The 22,065-nt window shown below is 37.1% G+C and overlaps 1 protein-coding gene across 1 annotated transcript; it reads left to right on the top strand.

The window, feature by feature from the left end:
• Positions 1 to 330: 330 nt before the first annotated feature.
• TMA16 (translation machinery associated 16 homolog) lies at positions 331 to 20,356 on the top strand. The gene is made up of 7 exons (XM_032186999.1): positions 331 to 520; positions 1,531 to 1,643; positions 8,270 to 8,307; positions 9,103 to 9,187; positions 10,120 to 10,268; positions 15,863 to 15,905; positions 17,638 to 20,356. The coding sequence occupies exons 1-7, from the start codon at positions 518 to 520 to the stop codon at positions 17,777 to 17,779; spliced, it is 573 nt and encodes a 190-aa protein (XP_032042890.1). The 5' UTR covers positions 331 to 517; the 3' UTR covers positions 17,780 to 20,356.
• The last annotated feature ends 1,709 nt before the right edge of the window (positions 20,357 to 22,065 follow it).

The following is a 22,065-nucleotide window of genomic DNA, read 5'->3' as shown; positions in this document are numbered from 1 at the left end:
TTCCTGATTTCTTGCCTGCTTTTTCACTTACTCTCATTTGTCCTGTTGTAGTTGCGGATGTAGGTTGAAAGTAACAACTCTTATGGAAAACCACAGAATGGCTCAGGTTGGAAGGGACCTTAGAGATCATTCAACTCCAACCCCCCTGCCATAAGTAGGGATGAAAGCACAGCTGTGTCACGAAGCACACAGAGGTTGGTTCCTGATGTATTTTACTTGGACTCTTTGAAAAAGGTAGAAGCCTGTTCTGACGGCGTAGTTTTATTTTTTATTCTATTTTTACGGTCAGTGGAGCTAGAGACAACGAGGCCCTACCCCTGCTCCCGCCCCGCAGCGCCTACAGCGAGGCCGCCACCCTCAGACCCGTCAGCTACGAGACGTGCCGGGGACGAGGAGGAAGAGGAGGAGGAAGAGGAGGAGGAAGAGGCGGCCCAGCCCGGAACCCTATGCTCGCTGCCGGCGCCGCACCCGGAGCTCTGCGGCTGGTGCACGGCGGCGGCTGAGGGCAGCGATCGCCATGGTGCGTGCGGGCGGGGCGGCTCTCCTTGCCTTGCCTTTCATTTCTTTGCCTTTCCTTCCCTTCCCTTCCCTTCCCGTCGGGGGAAGCCGTAAGTGGCCGGGCCCCCCATGTGCTCATGCGGGCCTCTCCCGAGGGGCCGGCAGTGTGCCCCCGGCTGCTGCTTCCAGCCTCGACTGCAGGAGGCGAGGAGCAAAAGGCGTGCAGCTGGCGCACGGTGCCTCTGGAGGCTCCCCTGGGTGTCCAGGGCCATTCATCTCCCCCCCGCGATCTCAAACAGCCATAAAACGATGCACTGAGATCTCCGTTCACTCCTCGCTGCTTCCTGCATTGCATTTGCCCTTCGTGCTTACGGGTCTGGTTTTAAACGCACGGCTTAAGGCTTCTCATTAAAGTTGCATGTTAATCGATAAAGCCTTTCAGTTTCGTTCAGAAATGCTTTTCCACTGACAAGCAACATAGCTTAAAACCGTGGCCCAGGACTCTTAAATTTGTGGGCAGGATTCACTTCCTGTGCTGCGTGAGCAGCTGCAGTGCCTTGTACCAGGCAGCAGCCAGAGGCACTCCCAAGGTCTTCTGGAAAAGACAAAAAAAAAAAAAAACAACTTCTGTTTTGTCGCGTAAGGTATATCTGGCCTTTTCCAGAAATCAAAGCAATCAGAAACTTGAATCAGAAACTTGCTGAGGAGCACAGCAGTAATCTTAGTTTTCTAGCCATAGTTTTACAAAGTATGCATTTTGAGGGAAGGCCTTATGCAAAATGTGTTGCAGTATTCCCTACATTCCTGTAGTTACATTACAGCACGGAGTGTTTAAATAATTTTGCTATTGTGTATGTTATTGAGAGGGGTAAGATCCACCTGTTGGAACTGGTAAAGCACTACTATGCATTAAGGGCTTTGTGGGATAAGGATTCATGAGCTTTCAAGTCCCTAGCATGACACATGCCCCTATCTTCCCTTTAACGTTTTATTTAACTTTAGTAGCGTATACTATCTTTGATTTCTTTTCAGCCAAAGTTACCGAAAAGCAAAGGAGTGAAGCAAGAGAAAAAAGTTATCCATCCTTACAGCAGAAAAGCTGCACAACTTGCAAGGGAAGCACACAAACAAGATAAGAAAGAAAAGTAAGTTTACTGTGCAACCTTGTATACAGACTCAAGGATATTACAGTAGATATTTTTGTTTGTGAGCCCTGGTGAAGGGGGACCGTTATGCTGATACAACCTTAACATCTATTTTAATAAATCAGCCTATATAGCATGATACTGGCAGGCCATGTGAACTGACATAATTATATTCACACACACACAAAATAAATCAGCCTAATTGTAGATCAACTACTTCTAAGATTTCTTGGAGGTCTTTTCCTGCCTTAATGATTCATGTTCTTCTTATCACAGCATTTTGCTTTTTAATAATCTGAATGGCATCATGTTAGTGACTTCTCATGAAGCTTAGGCACCTTGTTTAACTTGACTCCAAGATTTAGTAAGAAACCCGCTTAGGGTCTAGCATCTTTTACTGAAGTACTGAGTTCTTAGAGAAGAGACATAAACCTCCTTTGGTGTCCTTCCTACGAGAGAGACTTTTGAATAAGACTAAATAGTTAACTCCTTTTGGTGATTTCCTGCTGTCCTATCTTTTGGTTTTCTTTTCCCTATTGCAGAGGGGAAAGATGCTGGAGAGGACAGGCCTTTGATTTCCATTCTGTCTCAGCTTGCTGTCTCTAAAACATATACCAATCAACTCCTTGAATGCTGATATAGCATGATTGTTTGTTCAGAAATCTATTAAACTGTATTTCAAGCATTCTCTGTCAAAGTATACTGATACTTTGATAGAGTCACACAAACTGAACCAAAGTATTCACACACCTGAAGGTGTTGCGTTGGGAACTGGTGGTACAGTTGAAGGGTTCCTCAGAGGTTGTGCAGATTTTATGGTTGCACAACCCTATCCAGGACAAACTTGTAAGGTTTCTCTGCCTAGGAAGGGGCCTTTCACTAGAGAGATTAGGACACAGCTGTGTCGTGTAGCTTCAGTAGAGCTGCTGTAAGAATCACAGAATCACAGAATTTCTAGGTTGGAAGAGACCTCAAGATCATCGAGTCCAACCTCTGACCTAACGCTAACAGTCCCCACTAAACCATATCCCTAAGCTCTACATCTAAACGTCTTTTGAAGAAGTTACAAACAGCACGTGTTGAGGATTGTGCAGATTCCTAGCATGCAAGAAGGTTTCCCTGCTGCTTTGTGTTGTCTGTGCTTTTCTGTTTGTAAATTATTTTTTGGTGGTTGTTTTCCTAGTACTAAATTGTCATCCCTTAATTATCTCAATTTGCCTTATAACTGCCACTCAGGGAGCTTAATCACAAAAGGTAACTGATTCATACTTGATTCTTCATGCTTACATCTGTAATTTTCCAATAAAGAAAAACATGCAGAAGACTTAGTATGTAAAGGAGTAAGGTAGTGGTTATTCATTGTGACAGGGCACACTTAATCTCAAGTCTTTCATTGATTGATAAGCTTCTTGGAGTACTTCTTGGAGTGCAATTTTTGTTTCCTCTTACAATAGCAAAGAATGAAAGTAAGAAACTCCTGCTGGAATAGACTTCTTCCATATGACTTGCCGTTTAATTACTTTTTTTCCCCACAAAAAAGTAACTTCGTAAAATTAATAGCTTTTTAAAGAGGGAGTTTACGTAAAAGAAATGAAGAGTTTCTTACCTGTGTAGGAGACAACAGGCTGTATAGCAGCATGGTTAGTCTTTGTGTTATTTCCTTCTGGAGCATAGCAAACAGAGCTAGCTATAACAGTAAAACTCTTCTAACAAAGGAAGCGGGCCACATTTTGGTGTGAGTTCCAATTTATAGGAGGAGAAAGCACCATTTTATAGGAAGCCATTAAGTGTTAGCTGCCTAGCAGGCTAATTAAAGGTGTACTTCAAGAAACCCAATGGAGTAGTTGCATGGTGTTTTGTTTTGTTTTTATCCCTAATTCTTGTGGGGATCAAATGAAGCCTAATGTTGTAACAGAGAAGCTCAGATTACGATTAGAAGATGTAAATTATTATCATTTTCTTTAGGTTCTGTTACTTTATATTTAACTTTTCTTTTTCAAGCTCTCCTACTCTTTCAGGTATGAGTCTTTTAGGCTGATGGTTACCGGTGTAACCCTTTGTTTCTCATAGGGAAACTGTTCTGCCAAAAGTAGTGTGTCAACCTGGACCATCCAGAGTTTATTGCGAGAGAAAAATATTCTACCCGTAAATAAGATCTCTATATGTTGCAGTCCTATCTGATTAATTATCATTGTTCACTTTGTAGGTCTGTTTTGTTGTGATGTTCTAAATATGATTTGCATTAGAATATAGATAATTAGAGGAAATCATTTAACTCAAAAGACATGGCTAATGTTTCTTTATGTTCTTCCCTTTTTTTCCTTAAAAGTCTTGTTCTAGTTTCTTACGGATTTGTATTACCTGTATTAATCAGCTTGTTAAATCTTAACTTTTAAATGTTTTTATTTTTTAATGATGGGAGTTATACAGATGTTAAAAACAGTCAGTTTAGCCAATAATCAGTCTTATCAGTGCAATTACTTAGCTGAGTTTCTTTAGTATGCGATAGGGGTGGGGTTTGGGTTCAGTTTGCAGAGCTCCAAAAATGATTAAATACATTTCAGATGCTGTAGGCTAAGGAAGACTTTCTATTCTGTTGAGGGAAAAGCAGTAGCCCACACCAGTCATGTGGAACACATGTACACCTTATCTATTGATAAATGTTCAATACAAACGTATCATTTGGGTGTAGGTAGCCCTTGAACAACATGTTACTGGAAGCTCAGTGTCTTTTGTGGAAGTATTGGTAAATGTTTTCCTTGATTTTTGTGTTGTTTTTCTTTGGTACTTGGCTTGAGACAGGATTCAGGACTAGAGACAATTTAGGCTTCTATTTACTTCTTTACTTTTCTATATGAAGAAGTTACAGAAATAGCTATTAACATGCCTGCTTGTGTTAAATAGGAAAGGAATCTGCATTTAGCTATGAAATGCAGATTCAAGTATCTTTTCTCCAAACAAGCTAAATAAAAAAAGGAAAGACATTACCCACCAGGAATTTCAGTAAGACCGTGCAACCCCAGGAAAAAGGCAGGAGAGATTCTATAAGCTGCAGAAATCTGTCATCCAAGTAATCTTCCATGCAAGCATTCTCAATGAAATATGACAGTAATAACAAGCTTGTTGTCCAGAAACTGCCTGTATTACAAAGGACCAATCTTGACAGTAATAAGGGGAGACAGACCAATTGGCTTTAGAAAATTGACTACAATCTTCTGTCACTCTTCACTTGAATCACACCTTTCTGGGTCCATCTTCACAGCTCTCCTCAAGGTCTAATCAGCACCAAATTCCACTATATTTCTACCAATTTATTCTTCCTTAATCTACATGTGAATCCTTATTACTATAGGCTAGTTGTTTGCTCTGTTAAATCATTACAAAGATGTCATTATGAGCCAGCAGAACATTGCTTTTTCTACACTTCAGGTAAGTAGAACACACTGAAATAGCCCTGGAACTCCTGTTAGTAATGATGCACCAGCACCACCCATATTTTGTTTATAATTAGTGAAATCTCTGTCATAGTTTTTGGTAGCCAAGGCTGATTTATTGCAGGTTTTTTTCCTTCATTCCTGATGCAGGACATGTGCCTTCTGTTTTAAATTATTCAGGAGTCTGTGCATTTTTCTTACAGAGATACAAGTCTAAATACTACCATGCTCTGAGAGCTAAGAAATTTTTACAGTATTTCTTGATCTGGCATGAAGTACTGTTTCCCCTTAGGAATAAGCAGGAGTCTTATATCTGCTTGTGGAACTCTATTGTTTGTTTCTCCTTAGCTTTTCTGTTGCCTAACCTCTTAATCTCCCTTGAGCTCCTATGATCCCAGTTGTGCTGTTTGCAGCAGTGATACTTTGAGATGTATTCTTGCACATTCTTTACGTAAAACTGAGAAATGTTAGCTCTTAAAACTACTTCAGTTTTGGTTACAGAAATAAAAAAATGAACTGCAAATATGTCAATTTTTAATTTTTATAAAGGTAGTTTCATATGGAAGTATCCTAGATTCTAGATTGCCTAGCCAAGCTACTAATTGGTGAGTCAGCTAATAAAAATTGGCGTGCGTAGTGAGAACTACAAAAGGTATTTAGCAACCCAAAACAAGAAACAAAAGGAAATTTGTTCTGTCAGCCATGACATTTCTTAATGAAGGAGTCTGTCTTCATTCTCAGAGCTGTAAGTGGCATTGTATGGGTGGGTATGACAGGGGAAAAAATACCAAATTAATAAACTGATTTAGCAAAATAGTATTTATTCAATTTTAATATTTAGAGCAGTTGAATACAGTATCTGCAATAAGTGCTAATAGAGAATGAAAGTTTTAACTTTTAAAGTACCTAGTAAATCTCAAGAAAGCTGCTTATCACCCTTATCAATAATCAATGGCTAAGTATGATTTGATTTTTTTTTTTTTTCCTTTTGGTAGAAAATTATTAAGAAGCAACAGCCTGCCTACCACATGATTGTATCCCTGCCATTATCCTCTTTCCCTTGAGTAAAAGATGTTACTCACTATGTGGAAGGAGATGAGAGGAACTGTCTTTGCCTTAGGTCATTTGATTAGCTCCCTGCTAATACTATTGTCTTCTAGCAGTCATTGAGGTCAGGCTTTTATGAGACGTACAGTGAGGCAATATCTGATCCTATCATCCAGTATTTCTCATACTTAAATACGTTGTGCACACCTAAAGACTAAAGGAGGTTTTTCCTCCAGAAGATAAGCCTGGTTATGTGCATCATTGCTTAGATAAATAAATGAGCCAGCGACCGTCGCAGGCCCAAATGGCAGCTCTTAGTGTTTTAAAGCATAGATAGGTGACAATTTATGATCCTAATCAGGAAGCTTTTTTTAGACGGCATTGTAGTTTTCTCTATGGCAACACTTTGTAGATGTGCTTGGCTTGCTTTGTTGCCATGCAAGGTTCATAGCAGGGACTGTGGCTGTGAGGCCCCACTGCATGGAAAGAGGAATCCTTGCTGTGGATGCTCTCACCTGTCAAAAGTCCACAATCTGTGCTGTGAGGGCTACCTACCATAGTTTTTATTGACAGTGTCTTCTACAGCAGAGTCTTAAAGCTGACTTCTACTCTAAATACTTTTTTTTTTTTTTTTTTTTTTTAAAAAAAAACGTGTTCTCATCCAGATCTGTCCTTTAATCCACACAAACTGGTGTGGTTTTCATTTAAACACTAGAGTCTTTTAATTAATCAACCAGCTTTATTTGTGGTTGGTTTGGTAAAACCCTCACATGACTTCTATAGATTTTTACATTAAAAATCTTCATTTAAAAATTTTTTTTTTTTTTTTTTTTTTTTACATTAAACATGTAAAGAACCCAGATGCTGCTGAGGTATCTATAAAAAGTAAAAAGCCTTTTCATTACTGTGTATTCTTAGCACCTTAGACACGCAGTTGTTTTTATATGTACTTCAGGACAGTCTTCAGAGTGTGAAATACTACATGAAAAAGCTAATCATTATTTAATAATGTAGGTATATGGCCAAGTGGCCCAAGTATGTTTGTCTCTAGGAAGTAGAGCTTTCTCTTTTTATGTGAACTTTTGCGACAGGTACCTTCTGTCCTCGAGTTAATTCAGTTAAAACTGTGAAATGCTCATTAAATCCTATAGAGTACAAGGAATTTATCAATTTAAGTAGCTTTGAACTGAGTTGATTTTTGACAGCATTTTCTCTTTTAAATGATATCCTTTATCATTTTCTTTATCAGTTTTCTTATTAAATAAGAGAACCTCCTCTTAATTGTATCCCAAGTCTTTGGATATATCCAGCGAACATACATGGCTAAGATATATTTCCAGTGACAAACATTATACTAATCTCAATCTATTCCTTTCTGCAAAGGAAGTGACATTAAAAAACATCCATTGCTGCAGACTGAATCTGAGAGCTCCAGAGCATGAGGCAACAGGAAAACTTGTGTTCTCTAAGAATTTTTTGATAGGACTGGAATAATTAATCCCAAACAGAATCGTGTACACACATCTCACTGAATACAGAAGGCTTCAGTATCCCAGCAGAAATTGAGGTGGAGTGGAAAACACATTGAGATTAATTTTTTTTAATTAAAAATATTAAGAAGTTTGATTTCAGTTTAACACATTAAGTTTTACTGTTGACTAAGAACTCACTTTAATAATTAGTTTATTAAATACTAATGATATTTTTCCTATTGATTTGTGAGAATGCACTACAGTGAAGCCTTATGTTTTGGATTTTCAAGTTCATGAAATACACCAGCAGAATATTACAACTACTTAATGATACTAATACAATGCAGATCTTTCATGAATTCCCTTTACTGTGCTCTAAGAAAAGTGTTATGTCCTGTTTTCATGCTTTTTTTCCTATTTCTTTTCTTCCAAGACACTATTTTAACTTAATAGGTAGAGTGGATGAAAGTGCCAAAAAGTAGAAATTTTCAATGAAGCAGAATAAGTTGTATGTTGTTCTGAATTTGGCAGATAACTTCCATTTGAAATATTACCTTGACTTTCATCTTGACTCCAAAATTATTTTCTGGGGAAGAAAAGTGAAGATAATTGTTCCATAGTATAATTGACATGGTATTCATTATTTGCTAACATGTGTGTTTTACTTTGTTAGGTTGAAGATTGAAAAAGCTTTGCGTTTGAATATTATTGGTGAGCAGAAACGTCTATTACTGAATACACTGAAATTTTATGATAAAAAGTTGACTAGTTTTACCAACTTTATAGGTTCTCTATTTGAAGTTGCTTTATCTATAATATGACTCCGTAATTTTAAAATAGACTTTGGAGAAGTGCTGAAATACCTGGGGTTCGCTTAAGTATTACTTACTGGGTTGAATTCAGGGATTAGAGCCTAATCCTTAGTCAGTGTACATGACAACAGGTCAATATAGAACAAACATCTCTTTTTATACATCTGTACCTGTATTTATTTTACTCGTCTCCATGCTTTTCTTAAAGATTTCTAAAATAAGATGATATATATAGATTAACAAACACTGTAATAATGTCTGCCAAGTAAATACAAGACTTCAAGACACAACATTAAATATTTTTCTTTCAAATGCTTGACATTCACCTTTCCAATTAAATTATTGGAAAATTGTGATAACTGGAAGTCTTGTTCAGCCACTCTATTGTTGTTATTTTCTTTGGGCATTCTTAACTTGGCATCTTAAGCAATCAATCTATTGATATTTTAGATACTGGTTTCCAGTAATTCACAGTGAGGTATTAAAATTTCTTTCTGTAAGGAAGATAATGTTTCTATTATAGCTACCTTCATACCTGGTACAAACAAAATCAGTGAGACAAATTTCTGCAATGCCATTCCAAATCTTGAATAATTGAATAATTAATAATTTAAGAAACTTTGAAGATCTTTAATCTGTGCTGATGCTACCATGATAATAAAATCATTAATGTTCTTTTTTTTTTTTTTAAAAGGAGAAAAGTTGCAATGGTTTCAAAGTCACCTTGACCCCAATAAAACTAGCTACACAAAGAAGGAAGCTTGTGAACTACTTGAAGAGTAAGTCTGCAATTAAAACTAGACTGAAAATCTTGATTTGTCTTTTAAAAGTGTTCTTTTATATATATATATATATATATATATATATTTACAATAGAATTATTAAAGTAACACTTGCATTTTTATTTAAGTGTCTCTTCTATTGTGTGGAGGATTAAATAAATGTAATTGCCTGAATTTTTGTTCAGGCAATTTTGGGCTGTTCAGTGAAACAATGCGCAAAGTTTGTTCTATTCCTTACACCTTTTTCTTTAATTTTCTTTGGTAAGAAGTTTAAATGATATTCAGGTGGGCAGATTTTTAGGGCAGGAAATACCAAAACTGGATTTGGGTAAGAAAGAACTTAGTTCTGTGCTGCTGGATATATGTACCTGTGGCCTGTCCTGAGTTTTTACCTTCAAGCATAAGGATATAATATTTACATATTCTTAAAAATTTGCATTATGTCCATTTTCTTTCAGAAGCTCTGAAATACTCTTCACAGTTCATGAAATCTGTAAGCTGCTAGCCAACACTAGTGATACTGCAAAGGCAGTAACAACTTACTCTGTGAATCCAGTTTGGATGATTACACAATGATTATACAACATGGATGATGTCACAGTGATGTATAAGAAAAGAACTACAGAACTCATTAATGAGATAATGAAATTCAGCTCTTGAAGTTTAGCAAAACTTAAATCTAACACTGAGAACTCTTGATAGCATTGAAGTTTTATCTAAAGTAGTTTGAACAAAAAAAAAAGTTTTGTAAGCAGCAGATTATTCAAATTATATTTCTAAACGGGGCTTTTACTTTGACAATGGAAGTGATGTTTCTTAGATTTGAACTATATCTGACTAATTTAGAAAATATAATTTGTAAAATAATTCTGTTGTACAAGTATTTTGCACGAATACCTGTAGCTTAAGGTTCATCTTCTTTCTTTCAGATACATGTGCCGATTCAGTGATGAACTGGAGCAGATTGAATTACGAAACAGTATTAGAGGTAGACAGGGAAGACAGCATGGGTCACGGGAAGCTGTCATCAAGCAGACCATGGAACGAGAAAGGCAGCTCTACGAAGGCTATGGGATAGGTATGTAAGCATTAGAATTAACCATGCGGTCATACCCTCTCCTCCTGCTCACAAGGCTGGAACCTAAGTGAAATTTTTAGGCATGATGTTTATTACTCATTTCTCAAAGGAATTCACTAACAGCTAGGTGTTTTTTTTTTTTTTTTTTTTAATTGAGTTTGTTGCAGATAAGTACTCCTAAAGTTTGAATATTTTTAAGTCTTTCTATTAAAATTGAGTGAATCCAGGAAGAAATGCTGGACTATTATGACATCTGCTCTGCAGGCACAAATGATAATCCACAAGGAGGAAAAACACATTTTTCCTTTTGTTCTCAGGCAGAGGAGTTTTGCTTCCTTTGACTCATGGGAGGTGTAGGAGGGAATATACGTGAAGGCCCTAACACTTAGCCTCTTAATAATCAAACTCACAAAAACTCTGAAGATTTCAAACTAAGTGTTACAGGTGAGAGCTCAGCTGAAAGCACTTTGAGTTTTTCAAACATTTACCTTGGCCATCATCACAAGTTTGAATAAAGTCATTATGCCAGTTATTCACATTGGCTTTTTTATTACCATTTATCTTTCTGTGGCAGTGGAGTGTCTAGTGAAATCTTCCAAGATTAACTGAGAAGCAGTCATGATAATCATAACAAGCCTTAGAGCTGAAGATTTCCTCTTAAAGTGCATAGAGTCTCCCATAAGAAGAAAAACTCTTTATGAAAGTATTTTGTTTTCTGGGAGGTAGCACACAGAAGCAAGCTACTTGTGAGAGAGACATAAGTGTGAGAGTGAGATAGCTGGAAGGGAAGCATCAGTAAGCTGGTGAAATAAGAAAAGGACAATAATTGTATAGAAAACAAAGACTTGAAAAAAGTTAAGTACAAAATAGTACTGAAGTTTATGATTTGCATTTTTCTTTCACAAATAACCATGCTGCAGTCAAATGATGGACTTGTCTTTAATGCTAAAGTATTATTCAAAGGCAGTCAGTCTGGCTAATGGTCAAAGCAAGTCATGGAAGAAGTGAAAAATCAACATTGATCAACAAGGGAGAGCAAGGTTTGGGCTGCATGTCATATTCCCCTTGATTGTATTTTACCAATTAAAAAGAATTGTTGTAAGAATTTTCCAGCTGCTACTTGTTACTTTTACATCTTGCAATCGCAGAGGAATTCAGAAATATCTGGATGACTTCACATGTAACAGTAATGCACTTTTGTTCACTTAGAAGGGGGGAAAAAGTCATAGGAAGGTAGATACTACGAATGTCATCAAATGGCTCAGTTGTAGAAAATTTCCTTTCTGGTATTGCTTTAATTTTTTTTATTATTATTTTTTTTCCCTGTATTGGAAAATTTCCTTTGTGGAAAGCTGACAAAAAAATCAGTAGGACTAGATAGAAAGATGTCAAATGCGCAAGCACAACATAAAAATAAAGAAGAATCCAGAAATATTGTAAGCAAAATTGGAGGTTATTATAGCATTAGTAAGTAAAGCATTCAGAGATCATGGTGCAACTTCACATATTAAACACACTCTCAAATCATTCATTATTTGTTATCACAGCTGCTGCAGGTTTTGCTCTCTGTCTAGGACAGTATTCATTCACAGAAAATAGTCACTGCTAAATACTGTAATTAGAGATTGGAGATAAATGGAAATCAGCTGGAAACTGCTTTTATGCTCTACATCATTATCACTGGAAGCTGTAGTGAAGCTTTTGTAACTGACGTAGTAGCTGTTCCTCCTTCCCCCCCATTCCTGAATTCAGTTATTTCTTATAGGCATATGCATTTGCTGTGAACAAACTACATGATATGTATTGCTTAGAATTAAGAAATGAGAAGAAATTCTCTTATAATTCAATGCTGTATATATCAGGTATATGCAAATGAAAAAAATATTTTTAGTGTTGACAGAAGTGGTAGATATCCAAAAGCACAAATTTTAGTCTTAAAATAGTACCTATACAGGGAACATTCAGTCAGAGACTATTGAGTTTTGTTAGCAGTTACTCGTCACCCCCTTACCCCTTAAATATATCTCAGTTATTTTTACTGTTCTTTTCTACCTGACATATCGTTATTTGTGTGAGTGTATTTTAGTCTGGTCTTTTGTGTTTATAGGAAAGCTATTGAAAGATAATCCTAGATTTTGACAGGATATTTTGACAGAATTTGGAGTTAGTGTGCTTTTAGTTGAAAAACATCATAATTATTTTATCTGAACATCATACATTTTTGATAATTTGCCTTTATTTGCCTAGCACGTTCTTACACAAGTAGAAGGTAAATTCTGGGGAAGAAGAGCCTTTAAAGCTAAATGCACCACTTATTAGTTAGTTTTTGAAATTTCAGATAAAATTGATTTTAAAGTTTTATCACTTGCATGTGTTTCCTGGCATAACTATGGCACTGATAGCTGTTGCCTTCTGTAACAGTCATGATTGTGTACCTGAATGGTTATTCATTTAAAGAACACGTGCATCTACAAAACATCTACAGTTTCTGACATCCTTTTCCCTTTGTAACTTCAGACTGCAGTAGCACCTTTTCACCCAACTTGGGCGTTTTCTCCTTATGATAGTTCTAATGAATATAACGTGAATGCTGCTTATGTTGTGCCAAGAGCAGTGCCGTTTCAATTCTTGGGAGATTTAGTTAAATTTCTTCTGCAAGTCTTTGCTTTGGGAGAGAGAAATGGTTACTGCTGTGAAGAATGATGATATTTTTAAGAACAGCATACTTCTGAAAAGAAACAATGTCAAAAAACATGACCCTGGTGCATGCTATGGAGATGTATCAGTAAAACAAGTGTTGTTAATCTGACAATATGGTGCTACTGCAGCTTTCCACCATAATGAATAAAGTCAGGTACTGTGCAGTAACTCATTATTTCTACACACAAAACAGTGGGACAAGAGTTCCTAGTTCAGTTCCTAATCTGGCAGTTCTGTGGTTTGCATTGTATAACATACTGCAAACATGTGTAAGCACAACCTAAAAGTTGCCGCTGCCAGAGCAGTAAAGATGAATTCAGTGCAGCGTTACCCCCCTTGGGAATACTTGCTTTGTCTTGACACTGCAGTGAGCCCTGGATGATAGGCAAGATAAAACTCGCAGAGTATTATGTTCGGAAAAAGTCTTACATAACTTCACAGAAACTATTAGCTTTCCAAGATGGTTTTTCAACAACAAGAAATTGAAAGGGCTTTGAGAATCCTGTCATGTAGCCTTGGTTTGTCTGAGAATAGTGCAGACCAACATGTTAGCCCTCTGACAGAGGGAACAAACAAGCCTCAGCACATCTCCGAGGCACTTGGCCCAAACTGGCTGAGTGCTGCTCCTGCCACACTCGGTGCTCACATCACCAAGATCCTAGGAGAAAGCTGAGTAGGCAGAGCTCCACATGAAACAGCTGAAAGAAGGGGTAACTTCACTCAGGTGGAGGCCTGGGCATTTCAGCATTTGGCATTTTGCTGCTGAAAGTGCAATTCAAGGGACTGCAGAGGAAGCATGAGGAACTGCGGGTTTGTTTCAATGCTTGGACCTCAGAAGGACCTCAGGCAGCATTAGTGCCTATCAGAACCAAGGAATCGGCAGACTAAAAAAAGGACTAGGTAAACGTTCCTTGCCTTGTTCAGCTGTGAGCAGTTGTACAGCACTTGTTTACCAAAAAGCAGGCTGCAAAAGTCCAATTGGTATCAAGATCAAGTGCATTTATTGTCAGTCCTCAACTGGTACCTTTGTAATCCAATGTAAAGGGAAGAAATGTTTTTCTGAATTGTAAAGACTATCTGGCCACTAAGAGAAGTGATAGGTGTTATCATCCTACTTTCTACAATAGCAAAATCATCTATAATCCTGCATTGTTAGCATCATCTGATTTATTACTGAAAGACTCAAGAAAATTGATAGTTGAACAAAGGCAGAACTGTGTGTTCCAGGCTTGCTCAAGGACAGCATAAGAAGTACCTGAAATGTTACAGTTCTAAGAGCTGAAATAATAAAGCGGATTTAATGTTAAAGAGGGAGCAAGCAGCCTTTCTTCTTGACATACCTGCTGGCTGTGAAGTCTGTACAGAATAAAATACCGTCAATGAACAGTATTTTATGCTCTATGATGTATTTTGTAACATGGAAGAATTTCAAGGCTCTAAAGGCAGGGGTCTCTATAAATTAGTGACAATGTTAAGCACAGGTCACATGCAGTATTTTGGGATTGACCAAGAAAAGAATGGCACTGAATCCAGTCAAAGCAGCTTAACTATCATAGGTAAGATTCTGCATGAGGTTAGGAACTACAACTCTAGTAAGAACACTGGTTACTCCAGCAAAGAAAAATGTCTGACCCATATGCCACTGTACAAGCTGGTTGCCTTCCTTTTTTGCTACCAAAGATAAAGATCTGTAGTGAGCATATGTCAGTTATTTCTGTCAAGCTAGGTCTGGGGAAGACATTATGTCATTATGAAATCTTTCAGTCTTGAAGTAGAAGAGAAATGAATAGTTCTAGAGGAACATCAGTGCATGAGAGGAGACAGGTACCAATGTTCTGTATAAATATTACATTGCATTTACTGTAGTATTTATCGATCATTTCAGCAACCACAGCAAGTGTCCCAGTAGCAAGAGTGACTTTTGGAACAGGTATTTAACAATGCAAACAATAATTGCATTGCAGTGAGGTTAATTGCCATAAAATAGTCATTCTTTGCTTTCAGACTCTTATTCCAGGTGGAAGTAGTAGTATATCCCAAAATCCAAAAAACATGTTCTCTTCAAACACCCGAGAACTTGACTGTACTCTTCGCAGTGTTTGTATTTTATATACACATACATATTCTTGTACATGGTAAATTTTCGAAAGTGTGTCGAAGTGTTTCTTAGATTTTTCATGCTCAAGTTTACTTTCCTAACTCTGCTACTGATCTGTCTTGCGTGCAGTGGTGACTTCAGTGCTTTGAAATTGTTTTCCTTAAACATTTCACTTACTAAGCACGTAATACTCACTAATTAATAGTGTTCTTTGTATATTTAGGTCAGTTATGAAAGTAAGCTTTTCTATTGTGTCTTGTATCTGTGGTGCATCTTCACAGTAAGTTAATGCAAAGTAGAATTTTTATTATACTGATGAGGGAACATCTCTTAAAAAAAAAACTGTAAGCAGACCTTGATATACTGGTTGAGGAGGCTAGTTATGCTTTTAAAATAACTATATTAACTATTTTGATTTCTTCACTGGACTGTTGTTTTTTTTTTTAAAGGGAATCTTTTAAGTACTTATGTTTCTTGCTATTTTTCAGGTATATCAATTTAGAGAAGGTGAAGCACCTTCTTTTTATTATTTGTCAGGACTGGGTTCTCAATAGCTGGTATGTGTCAATTCTGGAACAGTTCATAAGTATAATTTCACTTCCTTTACTTCAGCAGTGAGAGGTCTTTGTTTTTAATGTATTGTTCTAGTAACTTTCTAGCATGAGTCCTTATTGTCATTTTCTTGGTTTTACTGTCTGAAATACGTTCAGCCCTTTAGTTCACATTTCTTTCTTTGAAATGAGATTCACTTGAATAATGTAACACATCTAATAGTATTTAATTTCATTCCCATTAGAAATCCCAGACATCGTGAACGGCAAGCACCTTAAATTTTTTAGGTAAGATCCTTTTATTCTCACTACTAATTAATCTGTTTATCCAAAACACTGTTTCTGAATTTGACATTGTTGTCTTTTCTTAAAAAAGAATTTATGCCAAATTGCTAAAGATTTGTCTTGTTTGAAAAAGACTACGTATGGCATTACTAACTCAGCAACTCGTAGCTGCTACAAGTGATGGTTAATCAGTAAGACACTGGGAATGTTAGAAACTTTCAACAGTCAGAGTTCCATTTCTACATCTTAAGTGTTTTTTGTTGATATTCTTAGAGAATGTTTTTTCGTTGCCTGAGCTGTTCATCAATTTACACTAAAAGAATTAACATTCACTGTTAGTTTCTGAGGATCAAGACACAGATTTATAGATAAATGGAAATACAGTGGAATAGTTTTCTTACCTGAACTGAGATTTCAGATGCTAATTGCAGTCATGTAGTGTCATGACCTAAATTATTTGTAGTCAGAGCTTAGCCATTAAGTAACTAAAACAGCACAAATAGTCTTGTTTTCTAAGATACAAGATGCACATGTAGGTGAACTAAGGTCTGCATTAGTGTTCATGTATATGTACTAGTTGAAAGTCATGAGAGAATTGATGACATCCACTTAAGGCTCTGGGAGCTGTAGAGCTTGCTGCTAGCTCATCTGGGCTAGCAAGCCAATATGCCTTGGAAAGAGGGTGAAGAAACACTTTGGTGTTTCTTGCTCTTGCTGATGGCTCTACCAAACAAGATAATTGGGGGGAAACCCCCCAAAACTTAGGAATGCTAAATGTTGCAAGGAATGATACAGCACCATCTCCTAGGGGTGGTATGCAGCCAGAAGTCATAGTCCCAGGATCGTGGAATATTACTGGAGATTTCAAAGGGACCTCTCGTTGCCATGTTTTTATATGCACAATTGATTTCATGCACTGTGATGTTTGATGAAGGTGTTTCTGTTCTATTGCCTTGGTAGAACCCAAAGTAGTATGTGCTAATTATAAGCTAGACATACTATCTTTGTAGTTGAGAAGTTATCCATGAAGTACACTATCATCAAGCAGCCATTTTATCAGTTGGATACAGGATTCAACATGGGATATTTAAATGAATCCTTCCTTCTTTATGCAGCCTTTTGAAGTAATGTGCTTATCATGTGAATTATTGTTTAATAACATTTTGTGTCTCCTTGAAGCCAGTTACAGAATCACAGAATGGTTTGGGTTGGAAGAGACCTTAAAGATAATGTAGGTCCAACCCCCCTGCCAGGGGCAGGGACACCTCCCACTAGACCAAATTGCCCAAAGTCATACAAGATATTAATAGTTACCATAAATTGTATGGAAGTACTTGATGAACATGTGATATTAGCTCACATTAGCCAGATGAAAGAAAATCTTCTGAACTGCTTTTCCAGAGAAGCTCGCGAGTTTAGTGTCTAACCTAGAAGCAGTTGGCCTAAAGTAACTGAGGATACAAATAGTCTATGGGGATAAAGTAAAACAGGTTTGTTGGTTGTTTTCAGACTATTAAATGTGAAAGTACTTAATTCTTCACAGACAAACTGCGGCTACTGTAGTGTCCAAGATCAGGTGAAAACACGGACATTTATTTACACTGTAGTTGGACTGATAGTATACATTAAAAAAACAGCATCACTTGAGTTAGCATCTCCTGAGAAAAGGTGAACTAAGTCTGCTACTCTTTCCTGATATTCTTATCTATAAGTGATTTTTGTCACTTTCTTTCAGGGAATGGAATGGCGATCTGAAGAAACTGCCAAACATTAAAATGAGAAAGCTGTCAGTTAGGGATGCTATCTGCAGTCACACTGAGGTGGCAGATGTGGAAACCAAAGAAGAATCAAGTAAAGCAGAAGACGTGGCCTCATGACCTCCAGCTGACTCAAGCAGCTGAAGGGAACTGTAAGAAGCCTACTTTGATGAGCACTGGAAACAAGAATAAAACTAGTGTTTCTAATTATATTTGCATAGTCTTTGCTAATTGCATTTTTGATAAGCTCACTGTGTACTTACGCTAGAAAGCAAACATTTCAGCAGCAACATATTATTTAGTTACAGTCTTCTTAGCTAAATAAAACTTAGTATTTTGTGTCCTTACCTCTTATACTGTACCTGCTCTTTAGGACACAGGCTTCTAAGTTGACAAATCGCCCATCCTGACTAGTGCAGCACATCTTTGCTGGTCATAGAGCAGACAAGACTTAGGCACCTATTAGAAATACTTTGTAGGGGGAAACCCTTACCTTTTACTGGTAGCAGCAAACATATACGCAAGAAAATAGGAGGTTTCCTGTTAAACAGTAGGCCTTCAGTTACAGCTTTTACATACCCCTTGTAGTGGTGGGTGGGGTCTTTAGGAGCACACAGGTTTGTGGAGAGCCGTGATAGGCACCAAATGGGGTGTTGCACAGCACAAATCATTCAGCTCAGGTGTAAGGAATACACCTGCTTGGTGAAAACGTATAAACAGATAATGAGATAATCAGTTAAGTGTGAAGAACTTTCACCCTGTACCCTCCGAGAATCTGTCAGGAACAGAGACAGCTGATAAGACGTCAACAAAGCACTGAGTATTTTATGTTTTGTCAAGAGAATGAGAGAATTATTCTGTTCTCTCCACCCTGTATGAAGAAGTCAGGCCAGAAGCCAATTACAGTCCATATAGTCTGTTTTTGAATGTCTCTTTAGTTTAGTTTATTTTTTTTTTTCGTCCCCTCTTTCGAGAAAAAAAGGCAAAGGTAAAGACAGGGTGAATTTCACAGCAGGGCATTTCTGATTGATAGGCCAGGTTAGCTTGCCTTGTAGTCACAGTTCAGATGTACAGTCTGTAGAAATTGTAGCACTCATAGCTCAGTAATCACGAGGAAATATGTATTCCTGATGGATGAGCTTTCTAGTGCTCAATCCCTAATGCAGTTCTGCATGTTAAACAGGGCTCTCTGTCTTGGTAAATAGTTAACAATTCTCTGAAATTTGACAGATGCTTCAGGGTGTATATTTTTTTACTGTGTAGCTGTGCAGCAAGTTTTACTGCTAAGTTTTATTCTGTTAACAGCTGTATTAAATTTTTCCCTTTTTACAAAATAGGTCTGTGCTATCATTTCAAGTTTTAGGAAACCAAATTCCATAGTAATAGGAAATTAATCACAGTCCTTCTTACGTGAATATATAGAGAAACCTCAGTAAATGTAACAGACCTGAAGCAGGAACAAGTGATCCAGTGCATCGTCATGTGGAGTGCGAGTCTTGAGATTGCCTGGAGGCCTTAATGCTCTGACACCAGCTATAGCTGTAGGCCATCACGTCACGGTTTTGTGTTTTAGAAACGAGTGTGCTGAAGTTCAGAGCATTCCTTTGACGTTTTTCTCTTTTTTTCTCTTGTTAAAAAACTGAGGTGTGTAGTGAAATGTAATGATTGATTCTGCTTGTTTTAATTTATAAATCTTGCAATGCTAAACTCCAGTAGAAGCTGAACCACAGTAGGCAGTAAGTCTGAACTTAAGCTGTGTACATGTTTGTTCAGTGGTCTGACAGATTTTGCCTTTCAGAAAGCTATACCTTCAAGTTTGTCTTTTAGACACCACCAGATGTACTTTGAAGTTGGAAAAATTGCTGTCCTACCACACTGTAAAATACTGAAGTAAAATGAGCACTAAGATAACTACAAGTTTTAGCATGTCACTGTGATAACAGTCTGTTAGGCTGGCATTCGGGTGAACGCTTTAAAAAAAGATTATCACACAATGTTATGGAGTACAAGACATTTTATATTCCTTGAAACAATTCACTAATAAGAAGGTATTATAAAAAAAGTAGTTGTTACTTTTGTGGTTGATGTAGTCAAAGATTTTTTTTTTTTTTTTTTAATATTGCTCACACTTGAAGAACATTTGCAATTCGGACTTCATTGAGCTTTGTGGGTTTTCTCTCTTGAAGTCCACGTGTTCACTGCTTGTTTAGCTGTCTTTTAAACTATCTTGTTGACCTGCTGTGTAAGTAATGAAAAAGAACTGCGTTCATCTTTAACTTTCTATATTGAATTATCAGAAAAAAAAATGTATTTTTAATTTCTGCACTCGGAATGTTTGTGCCTTAGGTGAGGGGGTTAGAGGGAGTATTTTGACTTATGCTACAGAGACAAGATAGTGGAATTTCATACATCAGTTTCATAATCCTATCAGTCCTGCACTTTAGGGTTTTGCATAGTGATGAGTTTCTTCTTTGTGCTTGAAAAAAAAAGGATGAATGCTCTCAGGAGTTCTGAATTTTGTTTTCTGCTTCTTAGAAATCCAGAAGGCAGTTGGCTGTAATGGCTGGAATGGCAAATATGGCTGTGATGGTCCCTGTTCTTACAAATTTGCTGTGGGGGATACCATGAAATCCTGCTTACTTGTAAGGGTTATAAACTTTAATGTTAAAATCCTCTATTATAATTCTCTGTAAACGACCGTGGTGTGTTTTTTTTGTTGTTGTTGTTTGTTTGTTTTGTTTTTCTGGTATATTTTATTCTAGCCAGCCTTGGAGAGCTGAGACCTCTCTGAAGAGCTGGCTGAATTATATTCAGACTTTCTCCGCAGCAGCTGAGCTGTGCTCTGATTCTAGAGCTTAACATACTGACAGTCTCAGCTGGAATGAAGCAGCTGTCTTTGATTCCAGCAGTAATCCGATGTTGTTTCATGTACACTAAGCAAATAGCTGTCAGTTGTTGATTTAAGAAACAAAACAAAAACCTGTCCTTCTCAGGGATGGCTTTATGCAATGGATTAATTAATTTACCATCCTTTAGTCAGAAACAAACGTGGCTGAATTAAAGGAACTGTTTGCTGTGGCTTTCTGGTCTGCTTCATAAAGCCATTTCTAAAGGGATGCGACTACAGCCATTCCTGATGAGGAAAAGCTATCATGCAGTTAGGCACTTACCCTGGCTCATTATTGTACTTTTTTCCACTACCAAAGCATGTGCTGATCCTTTATGGAATGTCAGTGTGTGCAACAGGATGCAACAAGGCAAAAAGGCAACATATGTGAAACATTTTCTGGGCCATTCCTGAGTAGTTCAAGAAATAGACTTACAGAGTACAGTACGTGGGTTTTCGGTCTTTATTGGAGTAGCACTCGTATGCATTTCTGTAATGACTGTGTATGAAGACAGAGTCTAGAATCCAAAAATGTTGGATTCCAACTGGAAAAAAAAAAAGCCATTGCTAATTTAGCTAACAGACTTACTTAAAAAATTACTTTGATCTTCCATCACCTTTGCTTTTTGTTTGTAATAGTGCTGATTGTTGTATTTTTGTGTGTGTGGTTTTGGCTTTTAGGTCAAGATCTATTTGAGGTTCAGAACAACCTCAGTATTTTATTTGGAGTTGGTGTGGGAACATGTAAGTAAGTGCTGTGTAGTGTGGTTCTTTATGTGTATGTGGAAAACACTGAACGGAAATGTGTTCTGCAATCTAATGGTACCCTCTTGATCAAGGGATTGTAACTACCTTGTGTGCAAAGCAGAAAAGTATAGTGGACTTACATCAATATTCCCTGAATTCTAAAAATTAATGTGGCTTTATTTTTGTATATGGTAACAAAAACGCATTTTTTTATTACTAGAATTTCTTTAGTTGTGCTCTTTCTTCTGTGTTGTATCTTGTAGAGATTCATGAATCTGTATTTGATTTAAATGGTAAGCTAGTTAGGGCAGATTTAACAAAATGAACAGTCTGTTGGATGTAGGGAATATAATCTGTTGGAACACTCTTCCTGTGGTTTGACCATATTCTTAGCAGGCTCCAGTCATTTGATGTTCTATTCCAGCTAGAACTGTGAAGACTTGAAACTCAGCCCACTTTCTCCCCAGCTGAGAATCTAGGACAGCTTTAGGGGTAGCGTGGATACAGTCCTCTTCAGAAAACTAATTACGTAGTTTGGCTGGAAGTTGTATTTTCCAAGACAGATAGGATACTTTCTTTGGTTTTATACCTGACTCAAAGGACACAGATGACTTTTTAAAGCACACTTCTAATATTCTTTTCATAAAATAAATAAATAAATAAATATTCTGTAGGATTTTTATGAGAAAATCTCACAAAGTAGAATTCTAAAATAATAAAAAGGACGCCTGATCCATTCTGACAATCTGAAGTAGGATCCTTTAAATCATTT

The sequence above is a fragment of the Aythya fuligula genome, chromosome 4 (genome assembly GCF_009819795.1).
Source record: "Aythya fuligula isolate bAytFul2 chromosome 4, bAytFul2.pri, whole genome shotgun sequence".
NCBI classification, from domain to species: Eukaryota; Metazoa; Chordata; class Aves; order Anseriformes; family Anatidae; genus Aythya; species Aythya fuligula.
This window is presented reverse-complemented; position numbering and strand designations above follow the sequence as displayed.